At 27.7% G+C, this 27,027-nt stretch overlaps 3 protein-coding genes and 1 long non-coding RNA gene across 13 annotated transcripts in view; 3 read left to right on the top strand and 1 right to left on the bottom strand.

The window, feature by feature from the left end:
• The window catches only part of Sec5 (exocyst complex component secretory 5), a 59,543-nt gene extending 57,755 nt beyond the window's left edge, over positions 1-1,788 (top strand). The window contains exon 19 of one of the 3 annotated variants that reach the window (XM_075356316.1): positions 1,504-1,788. In XM_075356316.1, the coding sequence (XP_075212431.1) occupies positions 1,504-1,582 (79 nt within the window). In that variant the 3' untranslated portion in view covers positions 1,583-1,788. The remainder of the gene's footprint in view (positions 1-1,503) is intronic. The other 2 variants (XM_075356315.1, XM_075356317.1) reach the window with 2 other exon arrangements.
• A 4,734-nt stretch (positions 1,789-6,522) lies between these two features.
• On the bottom strand, positions 6,523-24,675 carry LOC142319263 (uncharacterized). Its single transcript, XR_012755158.1, has 3 exons — positions 24,463-24,675; positions 9,551-9,697; positions 6,523-6,629 (listed from the first exon to the last, which is right to left on the bottom strand). It is a non-coding gene; the product is annotated as an uncharacterized LOC142319263 (long non-coding RNA).
• On the top strand, positions 9,249-21,991 carry LOC142319262 (uncharacterized). The gene is made up of 4 exons (XM_075356314.1): positions 9,249-9,382; positions 14,743-14,863; positions 16,985-17,161; positions 21,227-21,991. The coding sequence occupies exons 2-4, from the start codon at positions 14,764-14,766 to the stop codon at positions 21,427-21,429; spliced, it is 480 nt and encodes a 159-aa protein (XP_075212429.1). The 5' UTR covers positions 9,249-9,382; positions 14,743-14,763; the 3' UTR covers positions 21,430-21,991.
• The window catches only part of LOC142319261 (uncharacterized), a 57,031-nt gene continuing 54,340 nt past the window's right edge, over positions 24,337-27,027 (top strand). For 4 of the 8 annotated variants that reach the window (XR_012755157.1, XR_012755152.1, XM_075356313.1 and 1 more), the window contains exons 1-2: positions 24,925-25,184; positions 26,826-26,978. The gene's annotated coding sequence lies outside the window, so the exon portion shown is untranslated. Of the gene's footprint in view, positions 24,531-24,924; positions 25,185-26,825; positions 26,979-27,027 lie in introns of those variants that run through there. The other 4 variants (XR_012755154.1, XR_012755153.1, XR_012755155.1 and 1 more) reach the window with 4 other exon arrangements.

The following is a 27,027-nucleotide window of genomic DNA, read 5'->3' as shown; positions in this document are numbered from 1 at the left end:
CATTGATGAATTTTCTTCAAACTGGGTAGACAAATACTACCTTTTGAAGGAAAGAATGTGTTAAATTTTTGCAAAAATTGGAAATGTGTAATTTTTTTGGCTAAAATAAAATTTCAGATCTTTACTGGGGCACTTTAGCAAAAGATTTTCATACATCTTATTTTTCCATATCTGTTACATTATAGTATTTCTTTAAAAAAAAAATTAGCAGAAAATGATCACTGGAAAATTTCAATTTTTTTTATTTTAATTGTGGCTGTAACTATGTATTTTTAAACAGTTTTAAAAAGTTCTTTTAAAATTATTATCACTACTTTGGATATTTTTCTTAAAAAATGATTTTACCTGAATGCTTCACCTTGAGTATGGAAGCTCCCAAAATAAAAAAAATTCACAGTTTCAAGTTTTTAATGCCCAAAATATATTTTGTTAAACACTGAAATCACTAAAGTAACTTAATACCCTACTCATATCCCTCCTCTGATGGGGAGGATCCCAAATTTAAAAAAAAAAGTTTGAAGAAATCTTTTTTAAATTTTTATTTTAATTTATTTAAAATTAATTTTAGTGAATATTTTATTCATAAAAAAGGCCCTTAATGCATGAACCCCCAAATTTTCAAAAAGTCAAAAAAATATTTTTAAAAATTGTGATGCTAATATACTAATACTAAAAATTTTGGTTATTGCCTTATTTTGTTGAGCTTCTTAGCTTTAAAAATTACAATTAATATATGTAAATATGTGTATAGTCAGAATGGATTTCAAGTATTCAATTCACTGAAATGAAAAAAAAATGAATTGCGTAGCTTGAAAAGTTATACAATTCTTTGCCAGCTTTTTTTATAAATTAAGACTGTATTGAACAGTTATTTAAATAAACTGGAGAACAAGATTACACTCTGAAACCATTTACAAAAATTTTACTTCAAAACTAAACAGATGAAGTTTTAATTGTTAAACAATTGTTATCAGTAGACTGCAGAAAGGTTTGTTAATGTATATTTAAAAATTTGTAAAAAAGAATTAATTTTTAATTTAGACTGCTCACATATGACTTGTTCTTACCTCTTATATGTTGGATAATTTACATCAAGAAAGATTAAAATTAGTATGTAGTATGAATTTTAAATCTATCAAATACCTGCTTATGAACAACAATTATTGATGGAGATGCTGTTTAATGTTTTTGTAATTGAAAACTTCCAGAAAATGATTTTTAATAAATCTAAAATTTCTAAAAAGGTTATTTGATGTTGGTCAAAGGTTTGATGTTGGTTATTTGATTGTTCAACTATAATATTCTACATTACTTATAAGTTTTTCAACTAATTTCTGCTTATTGCATATATTATTTTATTTACATATAATTATGCATTTCATGGTATATGTTATGTATTATTATGTGATATGATATCATGATAAGTATTATCCTTAATCTTTATCCTCATATTCACAATTTCAAATCTTTTATTAATTACACCAATTTTATGTTCTTTTTCAGAGTCGTTGATGATGTTTTAAAAGTTTTCCATTCCAGTATGCGTCTGCAGTTGGCTTGTTTCAAAGTTAAAAATACATAGTTCTAATTATTTTGTGATTAAAAGCTTTGTTTGTTATATTGAATAATATATCTGAATTGAACTTCTATGTAAAATTGTATTAAAACAAGAGATATTAATAGCATATATATATATATATATATATTCTACAGTAAACATAGAAATAAATACATGCATTAAAATGTTAATGATTTTTTTTAAAATAGAATCAGTTGATTATTACTGACAGCAATAAATTTACTATTTTTAAATTGTGTCTCATTTAAAATTTTCTTCTTACCCATTTTTTATTTTATCAAGTTCAGAGTACAGTGTAGTATCTACAGATATAATGATAGTGACAAATGTTTGTTCTTTTTATTTTATACTTTAGCTACTTAGCTGGCTGAGAAACAAGTTTCTAATACTAGCCACCCAGGATTTTGACATTCACCAACATATGTCACCTTATTTGTGATTAAAGACAGGTGAAGTGTGTAACAATGTTTATCTCATCATTCCAGCTTTATGTATTGTGGATTACAATCATAAAATATCTTTACAAGAATCAAACAGGTTTTATTGACTGATATTTAATTGTTTTTGAAAATTTTCTGAAATCAATGCTGAACTGTAAAAACACATGAATTATTTAAATTTGAGCTCTAGTCAATTGTTTCAATTACAAATCTGTTTCTCAAAGATAACATCTGAGTTTTTTGAACAGGCAGTCATAAGATGCAAAAATTAATTTTCGTTCACCACTTCATATATTTTAATTTTCATACTGTAATCCTTTTTTTTCTCTTTATAGATCAGATGGATAGACTGTGTGATAATTGAAAATAAATTTTGAATAGAAATTTGTTTCAATGTCTAACTTTTTCTAAAATGTTTAAGTATATTAGGAAAAAAATAAACAGGTAATACAAAAAACGTTCCTTTTTTTATCTGTTAAATCAATAATGCTATGATCGTTATAATAATAGAATATTTATTAGCATATTACAAACTCCGTAATATTTTTTGCCTGTAGTATAAGGGAAAATGTTATCTTGTTCTCAGTAACCGGGAATATTTGTTAACTCTAACAGATATAGAAAATTGATGAAAATTTTCAAGCGAGTCAGCAAATAACCTTGACATAATTATCCCAAAAGTTAGGAGCTGAACTTTTGTGAAAATTGTGCATGTTTAAGAAATACTGCACATGAAGTCACCAGGTGAGCACACCAGTGTAAGGAAACTGTTTAGCAACTGTGATATAATTTCATGTTTGCAAGAGAAATAGACAATTACTCCCGAATTGAAAAAGCAAGTTTCCATTGGATACGTACAATAATTGAATATATACAAAACAACTTGACTCTTCAAGAACTAAAAGTAATTTCTTCAGCAAGTAAGATCATACTTGCTATGTTCCAGGATTCAAAGAATATTATTTTCTTGAATTTCATTACTGCACAAAGAAGTACCCATCTATAGTTACTTTAATCAGTTGAATGTAAAAGAAAAGATGAAAACAACAACCAATCCAGTCCAAGAGAAACCAAGATTCAGTTTCATTCCTTGGAAGTCAGTGCTCATTCTCAAACTGCTCTTTTAACAATTACGTTTGTACATTAACTAGAAAGGGATGTTGAAATCCACAATAGACTAATCACCTAAGCTTCTATAATTTTTTTTAATTTAATTTTTTATGTTAACCTTCAGTAAATAGTATGAAATTTTTTGTTATTGCTTATAGCATTTTTCATAATACACTAGAAAACAATTCTGATAATTTAATATCAGGAGACTTTGGGGATTGGGGGATTGGGCTGAAATACTTTTTAAAGTGGCAGATGAAAAAATTTTAAGTGTTTAGTTATTATATGTGCTGTGGTACCATTTTATTATACAAAATAATACCTATCTTAATGCTCTAAAAGAGCAGTAAAGTTAAGTATAATGGCTTCGTAAAAATTTTTATTTATAGTATTATTTTTTTAAAATCTGTCCAGTAATTTTCTTCTATGAAAGGTACAAAAAAATCTTATGTCAAGTGATTACAGATATGGTGTAGATTGACTATTACAAATTCAGTTATTATGTGTGTTAATGTATATGTTTAGGTGCAAATCACTTATACTATTCAAATAAACATTATTTAAATATTCTACAGATACATTTATAAAAGTAGTGAAAGTGCTTTTAGCATATGGTAATCGATCTGTTAAGCTTAATTTTATTTCTTTAAGTTCTTGAAAAACACTCATTTTCTAAGTTATCATTTTAAGGATCATGTTGATCTTAAACCTGTTATTTTAGTTATTCTAAATGGAGAAAGTAGCTAATGCAATAGTAGTCACGGAAACTACAGTATAGAATACATAGTCATATTTAATGACAAAAAATTTACACTGTTAACACTGAAGGATGACTGTAATGCAGGTTATCTCCTATCTCATCTTTTGTTTGAAAATGATTGAGCAATCATTTTATTCTCTATTTAAAATGTAAGTATAAGAGATTCACAAAACAGAATTGTGAAATATTTTCTGTGTCTAGATATAAGAATTTATTTACAGATAATATTCTAAAATAAAAACTTCTTCCTGTAATGTAAAAATTTTATACCAGTTATAAAATAATAAACACTTAACAAAATAAGTATATCTCACTATTTTACTAAAAGAATCCATATTATGTTAACAAAAAAAAATTCTGTGTTGCAAACTACATAACTGCAATATACCTATTGCTGAGGGGTAAATTTTCAAATCTTTAGTTATGTAACTTTAAACTTTCTATTACGCATTTCAAAATTTAATCTTGTTTTGAGATTTTAGAATATTGGGAAAGACATTGTTTTATCATATATATTTAAACCAGGATGCTGGTTTAAATATTTCTTTATTGTAAGTTTTAGTAATTAATGTTTTCAATGATATTATTAGTGTATAAATACTTTATGTATATTTTTTCACTCTTTTGTGTCTGCAAATAATTGTAAGGTTATTATTCTGTTATTGTGTTTTAGTAGTTGTTTTTTTTAATAATTATTATTAATTGAAGTAATATATCAATTTTCAACTGGATGTTTTATGATGTTTATTTCATTAATTAACTTTTCTTTGTTATTATGTGTATATGTGATTGCTCTGCTAATCATATTTGTATAAGTGTTAATTTAATGAGTGGTTTTTTTTTCAAGGGTGATGTTTTATGAATTCTTATGTTATTAGACATAGGTTTTCTATATACTGATGTTTCAGTTTGGTCCTTGAGGCCACAATTCCATGGAAATGATCCGTTCACCAAAGACATTTTGTAAAAAAAGTCATTGATCTGTTAGCTATGTGCGCTGTGTCGGGTTTGTTAAAACAGCACAATAGCAGTCATTATTTATTGTATTTTCAAAAAAGATTGGACCCACAATGTGCTTTCCCTCGCACTGACCCAGACTCCAATTTTCGCTTTGTGTAAAGGTTGTTTGTATAATTCATGGGGGTAATTGTCTTTGTACTTTGTGAATTAATGTACTCTACCAGATAAAAACCATGCTTCTTTATCTGTAAAAGATGTAATTTCAAGGATATACGAAACTTTGGTCAATAAAACATTTAAACCACTGACAATAATTTAGTCTTTTGGCATAATCTGTAGGTTTTCAGTTCACATATTACTCTGTAGGGAAAAAGTTTCAGTTCTTTTCTTACAGCTTTATGTATGGTAGCAACTCTGATATCATGCTGATGTGCTAAATTACGCATTGACTTTGATGGACTTTCAGCCATAGCATCTGAAATAACAAGCAGATTCTGTTCATTTCTAGGTGGTCTTCCACTTCAGTCAGCATCTTCAACAGAGCTTGTTGCCTGAATTTTTTTGATAAATGAGATAGAACTGCATTGCTGTGAGAAACAGGAGTGTTTGAAAACTTTTCAGAAATCTTGTGCTTCACTAAATCAGTATACTTGTTACCTTCATGAAAGACATGTTCCATGAAAAAAATGCTTTACCAAAAGAACCATTAAGTTTCTCACAACTATTGATTCCAATAAAAAAATAACATGAAACAAAGCACATTCAATCACAACTCAACAACTGACATCTTGGTTTATTATAGAGCAGTGCCCAACAAACCCACAGGGCAATCTACGTAATGCCGAAAGAACAGAATGCACCATGTAATTCTAAAACATAATGCACAGCAACTTTCCAAATGCACTGTGTATATATTGTGTACTATAAAATATATCTGTCTCAGTATTCTGTACTAGATTTTAAAAAAATATAATTTAACAGTACATAGGAATAATATGAATCTTAAAAAGATTAATTTCAGTAATATATTTATATAATATATATATGTATACTCTTGGTTAATTTCCTAAATGAAAATTAATACATTGCTGCTAATTACTTGAAACAACTGATCCAGATCACCGCAAGATAGTATTGAAAAATCAATTCATATAACTAATTCTAGTTTATTTTTTCTTAAAATAAAGAAATGAACATAATAATTTATTTTCTCAACAGCCTTCTTGTATAAATTAGAATCCAAAATAATCCAAAGGTATAAATAATTAGAAAATATTTTGTAATTACTGTTTTATATATATCGATGCTTGTTCCTGTCTAAATGTACATCTTTCATGTATGAAGTAATGCTTATAAATGAATCCCCTTTTTCTGTTATACACAGAAATAAAACAGTTATTTTCTGTAGGATATAAACCTCCTGGTGAGAAAACATTAACTTGCTTTTTGTTTTACAATATCTCATATTACATTGAATTTCCACTAATGTAATATATACAGCTTACTTAAAAATCATACTTATCATGTTAATGACATTATACATTTTTGTTATGAAATCTTAAAATACATTGTTTCTATAAACATAAAAATTATAATAATATAATAAAGTTAATGTACGTAAAATTAATTTACCAATTTGTTAAATATTTATACTTTTCTTGTTACATAAAGGATAATTAATTAAAATTTAATTACCATTACCGCAATGTTAGAATATACTTTTGGTACTGTTGATGAACAGAACTTTCATATGTTATAGAAATTACCAACATTTAAATTCCTGGAATAATAAAAATACAGTATTATTTGAATACAAACAGAAGTAAGAAGCAATACAATTTTCTTACCGCTAGACCTCTGAAGTTGATAGGCCTAACACCACTGACTTCTAAACTGAAGGTTCTATGTTTTCAGTTTCTGACCAGGGTCGAAAATTTACAAAAAGAGAATGACTCTACCTTTTAAATCTTACTGGCCAAAAAAAGGATTGACTACAAACAAATTTATTAATATTAAAATTATGATTGTATTTTAAATGTGATTGAGCTAAAAATTTATGATAGTTATATCTGTTCACTGGTTTCAGTAGATAATTTTTCATTAAATGTTGGGAATACAAATAACTAATATAAATATTTGTCTGCTTTACTGCTGCTACGAACCAAATTAAACAGGTAATAAAATGTAATTAATTATTAGATCCTGAGTAAAATTATAACTGCATCACTTATAAAACTGGTGACTCTGCAGCACCTAGAATTTCTCAATAGAATCTTTAAATTGAATGGTATAAAGCAAGATTAAATGACAATGGTCCAAGCTATAGCTTTCTTTTTAGATGATTTAATCTATTGCATAAGTTTATAGCTTGTCATGGAAATATGATATAAAATGTATTATGTGAAAAAAGCAGTTTTTTTGTAATCTAGAGCCTTCTGACTGAAAGAGGCAAGGGATGATACATTCTGCTTATTGTGACTTACTGATATTAAAGACATTGGATGCAGTTTCACTGCACCAAATTATGACAATGGAATTTATTTGTGGTTAACAATCACAGCAGTTGATGCCACTTAAAATTAATAATGTTGATGTTCTAGTATACATATACTTTGCAAGCACTAATTTACTGATAGGGCATATAAGTGTACATGGCAGGAATGTATCCATTTTGAATATCAGCTCCTACAACTCAACAGTTCAATAAATTAGTAAATTGTAGACAATTGCAATCAACCAGTGTTGCAAATCTACAAATGTCTACAAATCATATGTGTAGATGAGTGTGCATATAAGTAGATGGTATTTTCTACTAGCTAAAATGTTTAAATGAAAATTATTGATTTTTTCTTGCCACAAATTAAAGATAAATTTATTGCTATTTTTTTATCTAACAAAAAAAATGTAATAATTCTGTAAATAAGTTTAATCTCTATAGAAACTTTTAAAATATAAGAAATTTATAAAAAAATTAAGAAATCCGAAAATCAGTAGTTTGAAAATGGGAGATATTGGTTTTAATGATTATATTACCATTTACAAAAAAGATTATCAAAAAAAACAAACACCAGTGTAAGTCTGATAGTAGAGTTTTAATATGAAAACATAATGGTATTGCTATGTAAACATTTCACTGATAAAAATTTAGTATCTCTTTAATATTAGTATCTGCTGAAATTCATTTATAATGTTATAAAAAAACATATAAGGTCTTTCATATTTTTTGTTTGAGGAATTAATTCCATTACATTCATGCTCTTGAAGTTTTGGTAACAATCTTGAACAGATGATGTTTTCATTTATCCAGTTTTACTATTGAAATTTATGATGAACAGATATTTTAACATGATTTGTTTAAATCTTGAATTTAAGGTTGTAAAGAGCATGAAAGAACTGTAATATATATATATTGCTTTATCAGTTATTTCTTATATACTTAGCCTGTAAGAGACACTAGAATTGATAATACCTGGTTTGGTAACTGTCAGTTTCACTAATTTAAAATATTCAACTTACTACTTAGGCAATTAATTTCAGTTGAAAGGGCATAGTTTTATCAACCACAGAACAAACAGTAAAATTTAGCTATTAAAAGAGCATTATGGCTATGGAGTATTAAGATATCTCATGACATATAAGCATAGTAGGAATATATGTTGCATTAAAACTCTTGAGCAACTTAATATACTGCGTTGATTTTCATAAAAGTGATATCAAACATTTCATCTCAGTCACATAAGTAACTGGATATCATGTAGGAAGATATCATGTCGCAATAGAAAATTGGAAAAATCTTAATTGTTTGAAACACGTCACATGAGGTATCAAATAAAAGTATAGGAAAAGTAGTTTAATGTATGCATACAAAGGATGGCATAGCAATGTTGATGAACATAAGTTTATAAACTATCATACAGTAAATTAAATTATTCTATGTAATTAAAACTAAATCACTACATCATCTGCCGAATAACAGTTAAAAATCAGTGTTAAAGAGAGAACACTATATATTATAAGTTAAATATATGAGTGCTGTTTCAAAACTTTTAAAATCATTTGAATTTCCATTTATGAGGAATTAAATTTATTTTACAATTTACATTCAGTACATGCCTAGTAGTGAAATTTTTTGTAGACCCCTATTTTTAAAGTAGATAGTGTTATCAGAAATAATATATTGCTCTTCCATAATATTAAAATATTTATTAAATTGATGAACAAATTGACAGTTTAATAAAAATCGCTAATTATGAGAAAAGCCCAAATACAGTTGGACTTTGGGTTTTCTGATAATGAAGTATTTTTTTTGGTTAATGTTTAATATCCTACTTCATCTGTTCTTTATCAAACTGTGATTTTATTGCCATAAATAGGCTCTTGTGTAATAATACTATTTTTTTATTTTTCAGATTGAAAAAATGTGAATTTATTAGCGATTATAAAGACATTTTAAGTGGTCCTTTTACAGAATACATATTACCATCTTTCAAAACCACAGAAGACCATGAAGACCCAAAAATATGTTTTAATCGGGTAACATATATTAGAAGTAATTGATATATTATTTACTAATCTAATTTTAATAAATAAATTAACAACTTAGGCATATAAAATTATCCTTGATTGATATTACAATCAAGTTATCAGGAAACAAGAGAAAATAATCATTTTTTTAAATATTAAAAACTATTAATAACTTACTTTTAAATTACATGGAGTTTTTTCTTCCAGAGGATATTTTTTTTGTTATTCTTATGTGTATTGTAATCTGTTCAACTAGTTAATAATAAGCTACACCTCTTCATGCCTCACCAAAGTATACCGGTATCCATTGCCTAGCATTCAGATCTGTATAAAAATAACCAACTTTTACTAGGATTTGAACGTCAGAACCTGCAACTTCAAAAATCAGCTGTTTAACAACTGATTTGCAACAACAAATGTAACCACTAAACCAGCTGGATCTGTTGCAGTTAATTATTCAATTTATTCTTATTATGATGTTAATACCATTTCCCTGTAGCACATAGTCAAATAGATAGATATTTGATTTATGTTATACTAGTTCTTTTAATATGTTATTGTCAAATGTAGTTTCATACAACTTTTAATAAAAAAACAAATGATCAAATATACTATTCAACTAAATACTAGAGTGTTATAGCTGCTTTAAGTGCCATTAATAAGAGTAATACTGGTAACTCCATGGAAGAAGGAGCTTTATTATTATTTCTAGAAAGATCTTTTAGAAAAACAGTCTCTATAATTTGAAAGTTATTAATAATTTTTATGCTAATGTTTTTTATTTTGTTTTTTTTATATACATATTTTCCCACCTACTCCTCTGGAACGGATCTACAATCAAGTTTGACTCGAACCAGAGGAGTGTCCTTTACTCTAGCTCGCCTCCCCACCCGCCGGCTGTATGTCCGGCACGGCAGGTCAGCTCACCGGTTAACTCTTTTATTTATTTTAAATGTTGGATGCTAATGTTGGATTTTTTTATTTTATCAATGAATTTTTATTTTTATTTTCATTTTTAATATTTACTTATATTTATAGCAAGGAAAATGCTAGTAAGCTGGTTAATTTCTTATTAGGGAAACAGAATTGATGTAGTACAACTTATTGTAAAAAAATCATTGAATTTGAAGATGGATCACTGAGTACAAGATTTGGTTTCATTTAAAAATAGAAAACATAATTAAACCAGGAACATATTTTTTGTTTTACTTATATACAATTGAAAATAAATATTTTGCAATGAAAATTAAGGTAAATGATTTGATCAATTGAAGAGAGGTGAGGATGAAAGAATTTAATTAAACAGGAATGGATAATATATCATGTTTAAAAAAATATTAATCTTATGATTGAAAGAGTTGAATGAAAAAAAAAAATTGTACTATGTAAACAGGAAGTCACTGTAATAAATCCACTGTAATAAATTTATCTTAATTGGACTCTACTGCTGCCATCACCATTAATATCACTCACTCCTGCTGGAAAAGGTGGAGAGAATAAGCTGGTGTGGATAAGGATATCATCTGATGTGTTCTTCCGTTGATATTGTAGTGGAATGACCTTAGTCGTAGTCAATGGTGGATACAAGTGCGTTCACTGTTGAAGAGCTTTTGTTAGCTTGTCACACACAAGCTATGGTGTGGACATTCATGGACCCACATGGTTCATGAATGTCCACACACTGGAGAACAATATGAATGACTTCTTTATATGTTGTTTAATAAATCATCACCATCAGAGCAAATGTTACTAATGTGGTAGAAGAAGGTTTTTGCAAGGGTTAGTGTTCTTGATGAGCCACTCAGTGGGAGGCGAAGCACTCAAGTTGAGTCATGTGATGCTGTGGAGGCATTGATTTGACAATCACTGATGAAATCAATGTGTAAACATTCTGCAGAGTTTTGCATTTCAAGATTGATAATGCAAGATCATATGCAGCAGGACTTGGAAGTTAAATGTTTTTGTCTAGGCACAGTTAACGAGTTGAGTGACAATGACTTTGATCAATGTGTTTATGCATGTTAGTTATTGCTTAACAATGTTCTCAGACAAGTGTGCAATTTATCAAATCTTTCATAACAGAAATGATTTTTTTTCCGGGGTGAAAGACAATCTTCACTTTTTTGAGGAAATCAAACATCACCGCCTCATGTTATGATTTGGTTATGATTTGGATAACATTAAATCCATTCAAAAAAATAAATGATGAAAGCAGTGTTTTTTGATTTGAAGATGATTTAGTAATATTTCTCATAACTATAAATTATATAAGAAAATAATGTTTATTAACTTATACTCATTCTCAATGTTTTACTGATTGATGCTTTACATTTTGTGATCTTAAGATTAGACAAATACTTGTAGATTGACCATAATAATTCATTTTTAACATTAAAAATGAAGTACTTGATTTCAGCATTATTTTTTATGTAATATCGACAAAATATATTGAAAATTAAGAAAAAATAAAACAATCTGCCTTTGATTGTGCTATATTTCCTACTTTTTCTGGAAGAATTGGTAAACAAAGGTTAGAAGAAGTGGATGGGTGGATGAGATTAAGATAAAAATAGAAAGTAAAAGAGTTTTGTGTAAAGGAAGTTAAGTGAAAGGAATAAAATGTAATAAAAACTGAGAAAATATTTTTGACATTTATTATTTAAGGAAAGTTGCATACGAAATTCAGATTTTAGGTTGACGAAGAGGAAAGAGGTTGCAAGAATGCATGGGGATGCTTTCAGTTTGAAACTACAATAAGTGTGATATAATGGTATATGGTATAATTTTAATGGTGTAATGGTATATATGATATATTTTTTCATGATTTTTATTTAATAATAGAGCAAACATTCTAACCAAGGTCATAAAAAATATTTGTAAAGTAGATTCAATTTTTAAGATATCTGATTACATTTTTTATAACCATGGTCAGATGTTTTACATATATATATAAAAAATATGTTTCGCTTAAAAGAGGTCCCAATATACGAATTTTAACTTAAAAGAGGCCCCATCACTTAGTTTACTCTATAAATAATAGCTTATTGGCAAACACTTACATATTAATTTATAGAAGGTGTTGAAAATGGTGTCCATCCACTTCTCTGCACTAGTCAACATGTTTGTCCTTGTTCCTGGCTTCTCTTGTTAGCTGTACTCTGTCTATTTCCTGGATGGCATTGGTAACATTTCTATAAGCAATTTCTTTTAAGTAACCCCACAGAAAGAAGTCTGGTCTAGTGGCCATATTCCTCTAGAAATGATTCTTTCACCAAAAAGATCCTGTAGCATCTCCGTAGTAGAGCGACCTGCGGCAAGTGGCACTGTCCTATTGCAACCAGGAGTCATATTCATCCTCTTGCAGTAAGGCTATGAACTGTTGGATAATTTCTTGGTAGATGGGCAGCATCCACAGTATTTAAAAAAAAAACATGGATCCTATTGTTTGTCGCCTTGAAATCATACACCTATTTTTTATGGATGTACGGAAGATTCAAAGGAAATGTGTGGGTTTTCAGTACCCAGGTTCGGTAGTTTTCCCTATTATCTCCAAAGGTGAAACCTGCTTCATCTGTGAAAAACACTTGATCTGGAATGCCAATGTTGCCTCTTGAAGTTCTTGAACCATTGACAACAGTGAACTCTTTTACCATAATCAGCATTAGTTAGCTCATGGAAAACCTGCATTCAATATAGATAACATTTCAGCATTTTCCTCACTGCAGTGTGGGCTGAACCTAGTGACCTAGTGAATGTTCTTTTCCCAGCTTAGTCTGAAAAGGTTTATGAGGAGATCTTGTAACTGTCATTTTAAGTACCTAGTACAGAATATTGAAATAAAACATATCTTATCTTAATTTTATCATGAAAGTACTTAATGGATTCCTCCTGCATCCTCAGTCATGTTTGAACTGTTTAATTAAACTGCATTAAAAAAAAAAATTAAAAATACCATAATGATAATTGTGTATTAATTTATTTTATGAGTGCTGGTATATGCTACAATTTTTACAAGGCCATCTCCCACAAACACTGTCTGATGGTTTATTAAATTGAAATTTTGCTTTTATTTATATATGTAATATTGTTGCTAATATATTTAATTTTATGTCATCTTTATTAATCTATAATATTTCTAAATTTGTGTTTGTATCAAAAATAGAATATTTATTGTTTATAAGATGGTCTGCCATATGATAAACATAATTTATTATTTTTATAATTTCTATAATGATATTTTAAATTAACAAAATTAAAAAAATATAATTTAACAGTACAGAGGAATAATATGAATCTTAAAAAGATTAATTTCAGTAAAATGCATTTATTTACTTAGCTCTTTGCAAAAAGTAGAATCATAAAAGAAATTGAGAGGTTTAATATAATAATACAAGCCTTTAATGTGTTCAATATATTAAATATGAATGTAGGCTTAGTATAATATAAGCTATACTGTACAATAATAACAGTTGCACTCAGATGCTACCCACTGTGCAGCCCTCTATGCTGCCAGCACCTCCTGATAAGCCTAGTGAATATTGTTATTATGAAAAACATTTTATTGCAGCATATAAATTTTGATTATAATTTACTTTATTATTTTACCAACCTTACAAAAATAAGAATAGTAACCGGTTTTTAAATTTTATAAAAATTTAAGATATTCAATTTGTTAAATATAAAAAACTGTATCATAAAAAATAAATTTCAAACATTTTGTAAATAAAAAGTATTAAAAAATTTGTGAGTTTCGTTTTTAACACTGCTTAAAAAAAGAAAGTAGTGTTTTCTTAAAATGTTTTAGTTAATTTAGCTCAAACCAAATTTCTTAAGCAATTGTTAAAGAAGTTATTTGTTCAATACATGTTTCAGTATTCTGCTATGTAAACAATATATTTTTGTGATACCACAATGGAACAATAAATTCTTTACTAGGTACATTGTGTTGTGATTAAACGAGTAGTTTTGAAATTTAAAGATTTTTCTGTAACAGGAAGACAAGGAAAATTTATGTAGATATTTATCATTACTAAAATTTTAGTAATGATAATTATCTAAATAAAAATAATAATAATAAATAATTAAAGTTAATTTTTACATTAATAATATTACACCAGTAGTATATTTATTTTGCTATATCATTTTTATAACATAAAAATTTTAAATTAATTTTACTGGTTGTGAAATTAGAGAATTAATCATAAAATTGATAAATTACGTCTATATTGGTGTTATAGTGTTGTTGACATTTATGTAGCTAAAAAAAAAACACAAATACAAAATGTCAACAACACTATAACACCACTATAGACGTAATTTATCAATTTTATGATTAATTCTCTAATTTCACGTATTTGTGTTTTTTTTAGCTACATAAAACATATCCAAAAATGCAACGATACTTAGATACTCCTGTGGATGAAGACAGAGTTTCTTTTCCATACAAAAATTCTGGTAAAACTGTGTACCAAGTTGAACTCTGCAGATATGGCAAGTATACTCAATTACTTGAAAGTTCATATTATTATTTTTTTAAATTTAAGTTATTTTTTGACTTAGTTTGTACAATCATCTCAGCACTGTGTGAAAACATTTGTAGAGTTATTTTTAATTTTATTTTATATTTATGTATTTTCAGTTATCCTAACTCACAATATTAATAATAAAGAAAAGAACATTTATCAATTTTTATCATAGTCTCTTAAAGTATCATTTTTATTTATTGCTTTACTTTTTAAATTTCATTTGTTTTTGTGTAAGTTTTTAAATTACCCTGAAAAATTGAAAGATAATTTATTTTTTTAAAAATGATTTTGTTTAACTATACCAAGAAAAAAATTTCATTGTATTTTTAAAAATTTTTATTACCCCTCGAGATCAGTTTTTTTATTTGTGTTAGGTTAGGAGACTGATTTTATAGAAAGTGTTTAAATTACAATAAATGTTCTATTTTGTTATCTAAAAATTGAACATCAATCTTTAATGTCACCAACTCAAATATGAGGGGCATCTTTTACAATGTTCTTATCAAAGCACTGTAAATGATTTCAAAAATACTTTGTTTTATTATTTATTTTATTTAAAGAGAGTGTACTTCAAAGTTATAAAGATTATGAGCAAGAGTTTTTACTTAAAATGTTGAGAAATAAATTACACAATGATAGATGAAAAAAATTCTGGTATATGAGTAATCAATGAAATCCTAGATTTAATATCCTCTGAAGTACTTACCACTCAATGCTTCAACCAATAAAGAGGCTGCTCAATATATTTTATCAGGAGTTTAATTTGATTATAACTACATGATCATTTTCTGAAAGAATAATATATATATATATATATATATAGTTAATAAAATAACGCCATCCTAAATTTAGAGTAAAACTTTCTGAGAACTACAAGTGATTGTTTTACATGACAACCCATTATTGATTTCAGAGATGGTTGTTTTGTGCTTTATAGTATGTATGTTGGTTTAAAATGCAGTATAGTTAGTGTATATAATTTTACATAAATGTATGTGGAAAAAACAACAATACTTTCATCTACTTAACAATTTGTGTTTATTTATTAACTGTCAAAACAGATTTATTATGTGGAGAATAGCTCCAGAAATAATTTACAATAAAGTTTAAGTAGAATCATTTCTGAATTTTATAATAAAACACAGAATAAATTTTGCTATTTAATAAGGTGAGAAACTTCAGAAGTAATCATTTGAGTGATAAAATAGTTCATAGAAATGAAATAATTATCATTTTCTCGTCAAAGTTTGAAAGGATGAAAATAATCTCTGGTGTATGTAAGAACTATTTTACAAGTCTATACAGACTGCTATATATATTTATAAGATTCAATCTTATTCACCACATTTTAGATGTTTCACAATATTTTGCTGGTATGATTGAAAGTCATAAAAATACATGTTTATAACATATATGTATTACGGGTTGGTTTGATTGTGGGGTAGTTGTTTTGTAAAACATGTTTGACCATAAAATGTTCCCAGAGTGGAGGAGTACAAAAATATATACTTGTTAGGAAATTTATGGTCTCCCAAATATCCAGTTTTATACAGGGACAGTTGTTTTCAGAGGATGGTAGAATAGAAAAGTTTTAATGTGTGATGAGATAACAGTTTACTTTTTTGCGTGGATTTCACTGAATATGATATGTTTCTGATTTATGTTTTAAAACTTTCTGATTTATATGTATATGATTATATGTGTATATAATTTCTGTGTATAAGAATATACCTCTGTTAAAACCGACATTGTTAAAACTGAAAGTTAAATTCATAGAATTCTAAGCTGAATTACTGAGCGTAGAATTTCTTTAGTCAAAGCCAGTTCTTAATTACCATCAACTTATATCTGTTTGGAGAAATTTATACTTATAACTTCTGTTTTTACAATATAATTTTTAGAATTTTGTTTTAATTAAATAAATTAAAGGATATTAATACTAAGTAATTGGCTTAAAACTTCCACTTTAAAAAATGAGATTAAAAGTTTTAAAAAGTAAAACTTTTAATCTCACTTTTTTTTAATTCAGGATCCAATTTGAAAGGAAGAATGAAAAATCTAACCATATTTTCTTTCTTTTTTTCAGAAGATGGATTTGAATCTAAGAAAACACTCAGTAGAAAAAGAGCAAATCTTCCTCCCAGTTGGGATGAAACCCCCCTCACAACACAACGTTGCTCATACAGGGATTTTAGAAAATTATTTGACTGGAATGTTATAACCAAGCCATGCAAGCATCCTCCAGAATCACTTAAACCTAATTGTGAGAAAATATTATTTTGTTTCTGTTTACAGTATTTATTTATAATAGTTTCAGTAAGATATAAATAAAATTTTGGTAAATTTTTCTATACCATCATCATCACAATTTGTTAATTTAGGCAGATGGCATTGTATTGTGTGGCAATTGAGTATTTGGAGCCAGAAATGTGCAGTTCATAACTATAAAAGTATTTATTCTTGCCAGATGATAACATTCCCCTGTCTCAAATACCTACCTGAGGAGGATGGTATGAGGATCCAGGTCCCTGGTGTGACTGGGGAACTTTACAAGGATTTGAAAATATAAAGTTTGTTTTCTCTTTTACTTTGTAATTTGTATATAAAATGTTAGTTCAGATTATGTAATTGAAATTAACCTCACTTAAGTGAAAAATGTACCTTTAGTTTTAACATGATTTAGATAAATAGCTAATCTAATACAAAAGTTGAGTTGCGAAAGTTGTAGAATTCTAGAGAGCATATACCAGCTGAAACATAAATTAAGTAAACTATACTATACTTGATACACCAAATTTTTGCTGATGAATTTGAAGACTAATAAATCAGTTTATGTTAATAAAATATTGAGATGGGGTGTTTTACTTCTCAGCTACTTTTCTATTAACCTGCGCAGTTTAATTTCAGTAAATTGCAGTTTAATGTACTTTCAACTTGACAGAGCACAAACTAATTCACAAATGAAGTAAAACATTCTTATATGAAAAATTTTCTGGTAAATGGACTGGACATAAAGGGGCCAGTAAATTGGCCACCTAGATCTCTAGAACTTTAAGATTACTCTTTGTGGTGATGAGTGAAATGCGAGTTATACAAGAAAAAGTAGACACGTGATGAACTGATCGCTCTCAATGATGCTGCCCTCATCAAGAAACGCTAGTATATCATTAGATTGGCACAGAAAATTAAGGAAATGAATTGAAAAGTGCACTGATGTTAATGGTGGAACATTTATTGAAATTAATTTACTATAAACCACAGTGAGTATTTCTTTTTTAAAGTAAATTATGAATATTTTAATTTTTCAAAGGTCAAAATTTATTGTACTAAAAACAGCTGTTTTTAATTTTTACAAATTCATAACATTTTTCTGTTAAGTTTATTTTTAATAATAAAAGTTGATTCTTTTTGTTTTTTTTATGCTTTTTTTTTTTTTTGTTTTAGTCATTTGACCGGTTTGATGCAAGTTTTCCCTTCTACCTGTCCTTCCAATATTAAAGCGACTATTCCAGGATGCCTTAATATGTGGCCTATAAGTCTGTCTCTTCTTTTAACTATATTTTTCCAAATGCTTCTTTCTTCATCTATTTGCCACAACACCTCTTCATTTGTCACTTTATCCACCCATTTGATTTTTAACATTCTCCTATAACACCACATTTCAAAAGCTTCTAATCTTTTCTTCTCAGATACTCAGATCGTCCAAGTTTCCCTTCCATATAAAGCGACACTCCAAACGTATACTTTCAAAAATCTTTTCCTGACATTTAAATTAATTTTTGATGTAAACAAATTACATTTCTTACTGAAGGCTCGTTTAGCTTGTGCCATTTTATATCGCTCCTGCTTCGTCCATCTTTAGTAATTCTACTTCCCAAATAACAAAATTCTTCTACCTCCATAATCTTTTCTCCTCCTATTTTCACATTCAGTGGTCCATCTTTGTTATTTCTACTACATTTCATTACTTTTGTTTTGTTCTTGTTTATTTTCATTCGATAGTTCTTGCGTAGGACTTCATCTATGCCGTTCATTGTTTCTTCTAAATCCTTTTTACTCTCGGCTAGAATTACTATATCATCAGCAAATCGTAGCATCTTTATCTTTTCACCTTGTACTGTTACTCCGAATCTAAATTGTTCTTTAACATCATTAACTGCTAGTTCCATGTAAAGATTAAAAAGTAACGGAAATAGGGAACATCCTTGTCGGACTCCCTTTCTTATTACGGCTTCTTTCTTATGTTCTTCAATTGTTACTGTTGCTGTTTGGTTCCTGTACATGTTAGCAATTGTTCTTCTATCTCTGTATTTGAACCCTAATTTTTTTAAAATGCTGAACATTTTATTCCAGTCTACGTTATCGAATGTCTTTTCTAGGTCTATAAACGCCAAGTATGTTGGTTTGTTTTTCTTTAATCTTCCTTCTACTATTAATCTGAGGCCTAAAATTGCTTCCCTTGTCCCTATACTTTTCCTGAAACCAAATTGGTCTTCTCCTAAAACTTCCTCCACTCTCCTCTCAATTCTTCTGTATAGAATTCTAGTTAAGATTTTTGATGCATGATTAGTTAAACTAATTGTTCTGTATTCTTCACATTTATCTGCCCCTGCTTTCTTTGGTATCATTACTATAACACTTTTTTTGAAGTCTGACGGAAATTTCCCTTTTTCATAAATATTGCACACCAGTTTGTATAATCTATGAATCGCTTCCTCACCTGCACTGCGCAGTAATTCTACAGGTATTCCGTCTATTCCAGGAGCCTTTCTGCCATTTAAATCTTTTAATGCTCTCTTAAATTCAGATCTCAGTATTGTTTCTCCCATTTCATCCTCCTCTTCTTCCTCTATAACACCATTTTCTAATTCATTTCCTCCGTATAACTCTTCAATATATTCCACCCATCTATCAACTTTACCTTTCGTATTATAAATTGGTGTACCATCTTTGTTTAACACATTATTAGATTTTAATTTATGTACCCCAAAATTTTCCTTAACTTTCCTGTATGCTCCGTCTATTTTACCAATGTTCATTTCTCTTTCCACTTCTGAACACTTTTCTTTAATCCACTCTTCTTTCGCCATTTTGCACTTCCTGTTTATAGCATTTCTTAATTGCCGATAGTTCCTTTTACTTTCTTCATCATTAGCATTCTTATATTTTCTACGTTCATCCATCAGCTACAATATATCGTCTGAAACCCAAGGTTTTCTACCAGTTCTCTTTATTCCTCCTAAGTTTGCTTCTGCTGATTACCTTATCTTTTTTACTCAGAACTCTTGAGATGTCCTCCTCAAAAATCTTCTTTACCTCCTCTTCCTCAAGCTTCTCTAAATTCCACCGGTTCACCTGACACCTTTTCTTCAGGTTTTTAAACCCCAATCTACATTTCATTATCACCAAATTATGGTCGCTATCAATGTCTGCTCCAGGGTAAGTTTTGCAGTCAACGAGTTGATTTCTAAATCTTTGCTTAACCATGATATAATCTATCTGATACCTTGCAGTATCGCCTGGCTTTTTCCAAGTGTATATTCTTCTATTATGATTTTTAAATTGGGTGTTGGCAATTACTAAATTATACTTCGTGCAAAACTCTATAAGTCGGTCCCCTCTTTCATTCCTTTTGCCCAGCCCGTATTCACCCACTATATTTCCTTCCTTGCCTTTTCCAATGCTTGCATTCCAATCTTCAACTATTATTAAATTTTCATCTCCTTTTACGTGTTTAATTGCTTCATCAATCTCTTCGTATACACACTCTACCTCATCATCATCATAGGCGCTTGTAGGCATATAGACATTAACAGTTGTATGCTTATGCTTTGTATTACATAAATTTTCTCAGAATTAAATTCTCTACAGGTTTTGATAATAAAATTGAGGTGTTTATTACTCATTTAAGAAAGTTATTGTAATTCAAGCCTAAACAAATATGTTTTTCGTTACTAGTTTTTTTTTGTTTTACGTTAGATATGAAAACTACGGTTGATATGGTTCTGGACCTACTTTATTCAACTTTGAAAATCAGCTGTTTAACAACTGATTTGCTTATTTTCCTTAATTCTAGCAGTAGGATGAGTTCCCAAATTATTTTCCTTTCCTCCTGAATCACTGTATATTTCATTATGATATTATTTGTATGTAACAGAAAACACACACACATATATATTTTACTGATGTGGAGGTCAGCTTTGTTGAGTGGTAATTTATAACCCAAAAGGTTTATATCTATTGTTATTTGTATGTTTTATGAAATTTAAATAGCAGTTGACAAATTATTGTTGATATTTCAAATTAATATTTTATTGTATTTTTGCAGATAAAGCAAGAGAAATTTTGAAAGTTACTACAGGTGTTTCAGAATATAATGACAGAATTGGTAAACTTGGAACTCATGTAATTGAAAATAAACTTCATGGGGAAATTAAAGACGCAGAATACTGCAAAATTTGGGGAAAAATTCAGTTAAAAAATGTTGGTGAACCATATAAGGTTATTCCTCCATATCCGACTCAAACTTAACTATACTGATTAAATTGAATAGTTCAATAATTATTGTGATGATTATTAATTTGTTCAAATAATGGATTTTAAAGACAATGTATGCTTTTTTAAATTTATGTTATAGATCTTATACCTCTGGCAAAATATAAATATTAGCCTATATTACAATATAGTTTTTTTTCTCTGTTAAAGATAATTTGTGGGGAAAATCTTCAGTATATAGGTATAAGTAATTTTTCTCATATACTTAGTGAAACATAATTTTGTAGAAGAATCTAAAATCCGATTAAAATAAAGCTTCTGTGATTAATCTACAGTTTATATGTGAAAGCAGTTTTTTCTTAAAAATAATTTACTTAATAAAACATACATACTACCTAAAAATTTATTAATTTCATACATTTGTGCTTTGTGAATATTGTAACATTTTGTAATATTAAAACAGTAACATTTTGTTTTAATAATTAAATTGCATTTAACATGTATTTTTGTCTAGTAGAACTTGTTGAATATTATTCATTATTTATTGCAATGTACTTTTTTATGTTATCAATTCAATGTTAATAAACATACTCAATTGTTTACTTTACCCCCATTCAAAATAAAATTTAAAAAAATGATAAATCTGAATATTTAAAAAGATTACATTTTTAATTTCCTGCATGATAAGTTTTAGTTGGAACCAAAGGCAACTAATTTTGTTCCCTGATTTAACAGTTACTCTTTAGAATACTAAAGTCATTATCATTTTTTAATTTGATAAACTATTAGTTTCTATTAATATTTTCGTTGAAGAACTAGCAGTGTCAACTATGGAGCAATCATTTACTTTAAACTTTTGCTTATTGTCCTTGTTAAACTGATGTCACAAAAATGGAATAAAGTTATTTGTACTGCTTTTTGTCATTATGACCATGTACTATGCCAAATTAGCTTATTTATATATTTATTTTTTTGTAAGAAAGAGGCAAAAGTATATCCTTTCTTTTTTAAATTTGAAGTTGTAATTATAAATTAACCAATAAATAAAATATTTTTCCATTCATCATTATTACTTCTGGCCATAGAAGTGGTTGTCTGATGATTGTTAGTCAAAACATTGTTACAGTCACTTAACCCTGTAACTGTACTGACCCTATTCTGAATTAAATAGCTGAGTGTTACACTGAGTCAAACTAGCCTTCATACTGAGGAGCTTATTCAAGCAACATTAGGTTACAGCAACATTAGGTGCTTCTTCAAGCACCTTCTTGTAGGTTAATGTGGTTGATAATTTGTAGTCATGGTTTTGGCTAAGAGTAAATAAGTAAGAGTAAGTAATTATGAGTTAAATTAATGTTTTATAATTATGTTTAAAAATGATATGCATTATCATGTCTAATGTAAATAATTATTGTACACAATTTCCAGCCAATGGCTGGGACTGTTTTAAACAAACCTTCTCCATATTTTGCTATTAACTCTGCCCAGCCACTTCTTCCATTTTTCTTTTTTTCTTCAACATACATTCCCTTGACACTACCATGTTTTGCTTCCCCCCATTTTCATTCTTTAAAGCTTCTCAAACATCCTTGCTCAATTTCCTTTATATGCTTTCCTCTTGACTACTCTTTATCCTGCATGAGTTTTTTTTTACCTTACTCTGTTTCATCACTCGACAAATTAATTTTGTAAATTTGCACTCTTTTAATATCTCTTCTCTTCACCCTAGTCTTTACTGCTGGTTATGACGTTTTTACTGCTATTAATAGTATAATTTTTAATTTTTATTTTTTTGTTTATACTGAGTATAACTGTAATGGAACTAAGCAACCTGATACTAATCCACAAATTGTGTATTTGTGAAATGACAACCATTAGAAGAATAACCAACATACTATGACAGGCTTACTCTAGTGGTAATGGGGAATGAGGAATTTCCCATTGCCTTCTTTACTCATCCTGATATGTTATTAAATTATAGCAACAATTTTATCTATTATTTTCTTATCTTTATGCTTTCAACATTACTATTTGAAAGTATGTCATAGTAGTTTTATTACTTTCAACATTAATGTTTAAAGTAATAAAACACGAATGTTCTGAAGTATATCTTGGTTGAAAATTACAGCATTTATTGTAATTACAATATTGACAACACAACTAAAGTAAATATAATATATTTATTAATTAGCTGTGTTAAGAAGAATGCTTTGTTTAAGTTTTGATCCTGTATCATATCAATCAATATGGCAAAATATTAAAATAATTTCTTGCTACTACCCTGACCTCCATGTGGTAGCATCTCAACCTTTTATTTGTAATATTCCAGGCTCAAATCCTGGCATTTTCATATGCTATAAAATCTCCATTCCATATTCTTGTGCATAAGCTTCAAGTAGATTTTGTTAAAAAAATTTTTTTATTGAATAGTATTGGTTGTTATTGATGATTTAATGAAATAACCTTAACTAAAAAGATGAAATAGTTTAAGTATGAAATTAATATATTTCCTAAATAATGGAATTATTAAAAAAAAATTTCTAATTAATTTCTGGATCTTTCATAATATAGTAATAAGATCCATATTATCGAGTTACGTAATATACAGTTTTACAGAGTATTCAACAGTTGACATTGTTTAGACATCCTAAAATATTTAAAATTGATGGAAATGTAATAAATTTGCCTTATATGTTGGTACAACTACCAAATTGTATGTTTATATTTGGTTGAGAATTTAATTTATTAATTTTTTTTTTCTTTATGCATCAAATTTTTATTTAATTCAGGAGTTGCTCCTTCTCAGATAAGTGTAGTTAAAATCATTAAAAGAATGAGATGTTTTTAAAACAGGAAAAAATGAACCATAATGATACAGCCAATGAAACAAGTGTGTATTATTGTAATAACCAAGGAAACAGTAGAATGTGACGTGTGTTCTACATCAGTTATAACATATTTTATCACAACCAAATTATTTAGTACATGTAACTCACTTATAAATATTAAACATTCTATACTCATCTGAATTTTTTGTTTACTTTTACACATTGAAAAAAATGCTCATACCTTGTAAGTGTTGTTGTTTATGTCATAGATTTCATTAAATAGAGTAATGCAAACAGTAATGCTGACTGGTGAGTTATTGGATCACATTATTATTATTACTATTATTATTATTTAATGTGGCTCATTTTTTTATTTTACACAGGTGTAAAATCTCTGAACTCAGATTCACAGAGTTCTCTTATATGAATGAAATTAAATGAAAAAAAAGATTAATTAAAAATAAATAAAAAAGTTTTAGGTTAAAAAAGATTAAATATTACTACTACTTAAAAGAAGTAAATGTGTTTTAATTAAGGTAACTTTTGCATCATCATGCTCCCGCTTACTGTTTATAAACACTAATGAATTTTTTATCAACTTGACTGTAGTTGTGTTTCTGCTCATTAAAACTGATAACTGCTGTATTTTTTTTAGAAGATTATATGAATAATGGGTTTTATTGAAATATGTTTTCAATACCAGATAATATATGATTTGTTTGTGCTCTTTTAATAGAATGTTTTTCAGTTAAATTTTTTTTTCATTTCCTGTTGATAAGTACATAAAACTTGATTAGTTACTCTTTCATGAATTGAAGCGAGAAGAATGTTATTCTGAGGAAGTTGTGGGGGCACATTCAAGAGAGTGGTGTGTGGCCTGAACAAAATAGATATGAAAATTAATGACACATAACTGCAATCTATTTTTGTTTTTCAGAACTTCATAAAACTTAATTAAAAGCAGTAAGTTTAATCTTCATTACAACAAAATCAATTAAGTGAGGTCAAAAGAAAATAGTGATGTAGAAATACGATGATTAATAATGCAACAGTTATATATAATAAATAAACATAATATATAATTACATTATATAGCTGCAGTGTTTTATTTGACAAAAACATTAAATTTGTTAACTTTACATATACTTTCACGTAAAAATAGTTATTAATTTTCTTATTGTAATTTTTAATTTGTTCTTACTGTAGCAATCAATATTTTAACTAAATGAAAAAAATTTAAATAAAAATTAACAAGTAAAAATTTTTGTGTTCGATGAAGGTTATAAAAAGTCAAAATCTGTAAATAAGTAAAAAAAAATTGTAGTTTACAGAATGAAATTCTTTTAAAAATAGTGAATATGTACTTTTTAAAATTTTAAAAATCTTTTAGAATATAAAAGTCAAGAAATAACATTATTACTATTTTTTACAATAAGCTTCTATATGTTATTTCATGGTTATCAATTTTCCAGAAGTAAAGTTATTCTGAAAGTAATTTCAGAAGCATTTGTGGAATAAATAACAATTTGGCTAATTCCAATCTTCTAAAGTTATTTAGAAGAAAAGTTATCTCATTCCCATTTCTATGTTTTTAACAAATGTTAATTTCAAAGTTGTATATGACTTGAAAAGAGTAACAAAATTAAGTATAAGATAAATTACAATGAAATTGCTTTAAACAATAGATATTGGTGTACCAAATTTACAAAACCCTGTGTTATTTTAACCTTGATCATTGGGTATTGATGTACCTAACAACAATAATATATATATATATATATATATAATAACAGCTGATTGGTGATCAATCAGCTCTTATTTGGAGGAGCAGAAGAGGTCTTGCTTTAACTGATGGATCCTCAGCCAATAACAACCTTTGGATAGGAAATGGATTGCCTAGACAGCTACATCACAGACTTGCTGACTCACTAAACCCCAATAAAGAAACATCTACATCACTGACTTCTAGAAGATTTCAGCATTGCAACACTAATGGAGTTAGCAACTGACACAATTTCTACACTTGCTCAAGGAAGAAGCAATGAAGGATAAGGATCTGAATAGGGTAGAGAAAGGAAGAGAGGGATGATCAATTCACAGAAGGATTGTTTCATTTTTCTCTTGTGCAGGTAGTTAATTGTTTACCCAAATACCAAAAATTGTACTTACTCATTTGTTTCAATTCCCACATTATTAGGTTTTTTTTGGTTTTTAAGAATAAATTAATGATACTGTATCAAGGACTAGTCAACCAAGACCATCACTGAAGTGTAATTGGGTGTAGTTCAGTCTCATCATATAACATTAAAGTAAATATTAAAGGAATAAATAGAATTTTAATATGCTAAAATATAAATGACTACTATGCACATACAAATGTTTCTAAACTGTGCGTAGGTATACACACTAGATCCAGTTGATTTAATAAAACTCATTTGATTGTATTAAAATTATAATATTATTATTAATAGCATAATTATTAATATTATTATAATATCTAAAGTAATAATATTCAAAGTTTAGAATAAATTTCAATTTAGTTCATTTAATGGTGATAAAAAAATATCTGATTTATCAAAATAATTATTTATTTTGTTTATTGAGTCATTACAGAAAGACAGACAGCATGAAGACACACCCAAGCAAACATACGTGTTGACTGAAGCATAACTAATTCCTCATGATTTCTTTAATTTGCCATCAACCACACGCCCTAAAGAAGCATTAAAAATTTTTTCATCTGTTTATTGTTTAAATGTAAGTAAACAAGAGACTACCTCAGATTGCAAGTATATGTGTTTTGTGA

This window comes from Lycorma delicatula, chromosome 2, assembly GCF_047948215.1.
Source record: "Lycorma delicatula isolate Av1 chromosome 2, ASM4794821v1, whole genome shotgun sequence".
Lineage (NCBI taxonomy): Eukaryota > Metazoa > Arthropoda > Insecta > Hemiptera > Fulgoridae > Lycorma > Lycorma delicatula.
The sequence above is the reverse complement of the archived record's forward strand: the minus strand, read 5'-3'. Positions and strand labels throughout refer to the sequence as shown.

Excerpts from the sequence above, each read along its gene's own strand:
- LOC142319262 (XM_075356314.1), top strand. The coding sequence starts at position 14,764 with ATGCAACGATACTTAGATACTCCTGTGGATGAAGACAGAGTTTCTTTT. Across the intron at positions 14,864-16,984 it reads AGTTGAACTCTGCAGATATG|AAGATGGATTTGAATCTAAG; the intron begins GCAAGTATACTC and ends TCTTTTTTTCAG. Across the intron at positions 17,162-21,226 it reads AGAATCACTTAAACCTAATT|ATAAAGCAAGAGAAATTTTG; the intron begins GTGAGAAAATAT and ends GTATTTTTGCAG.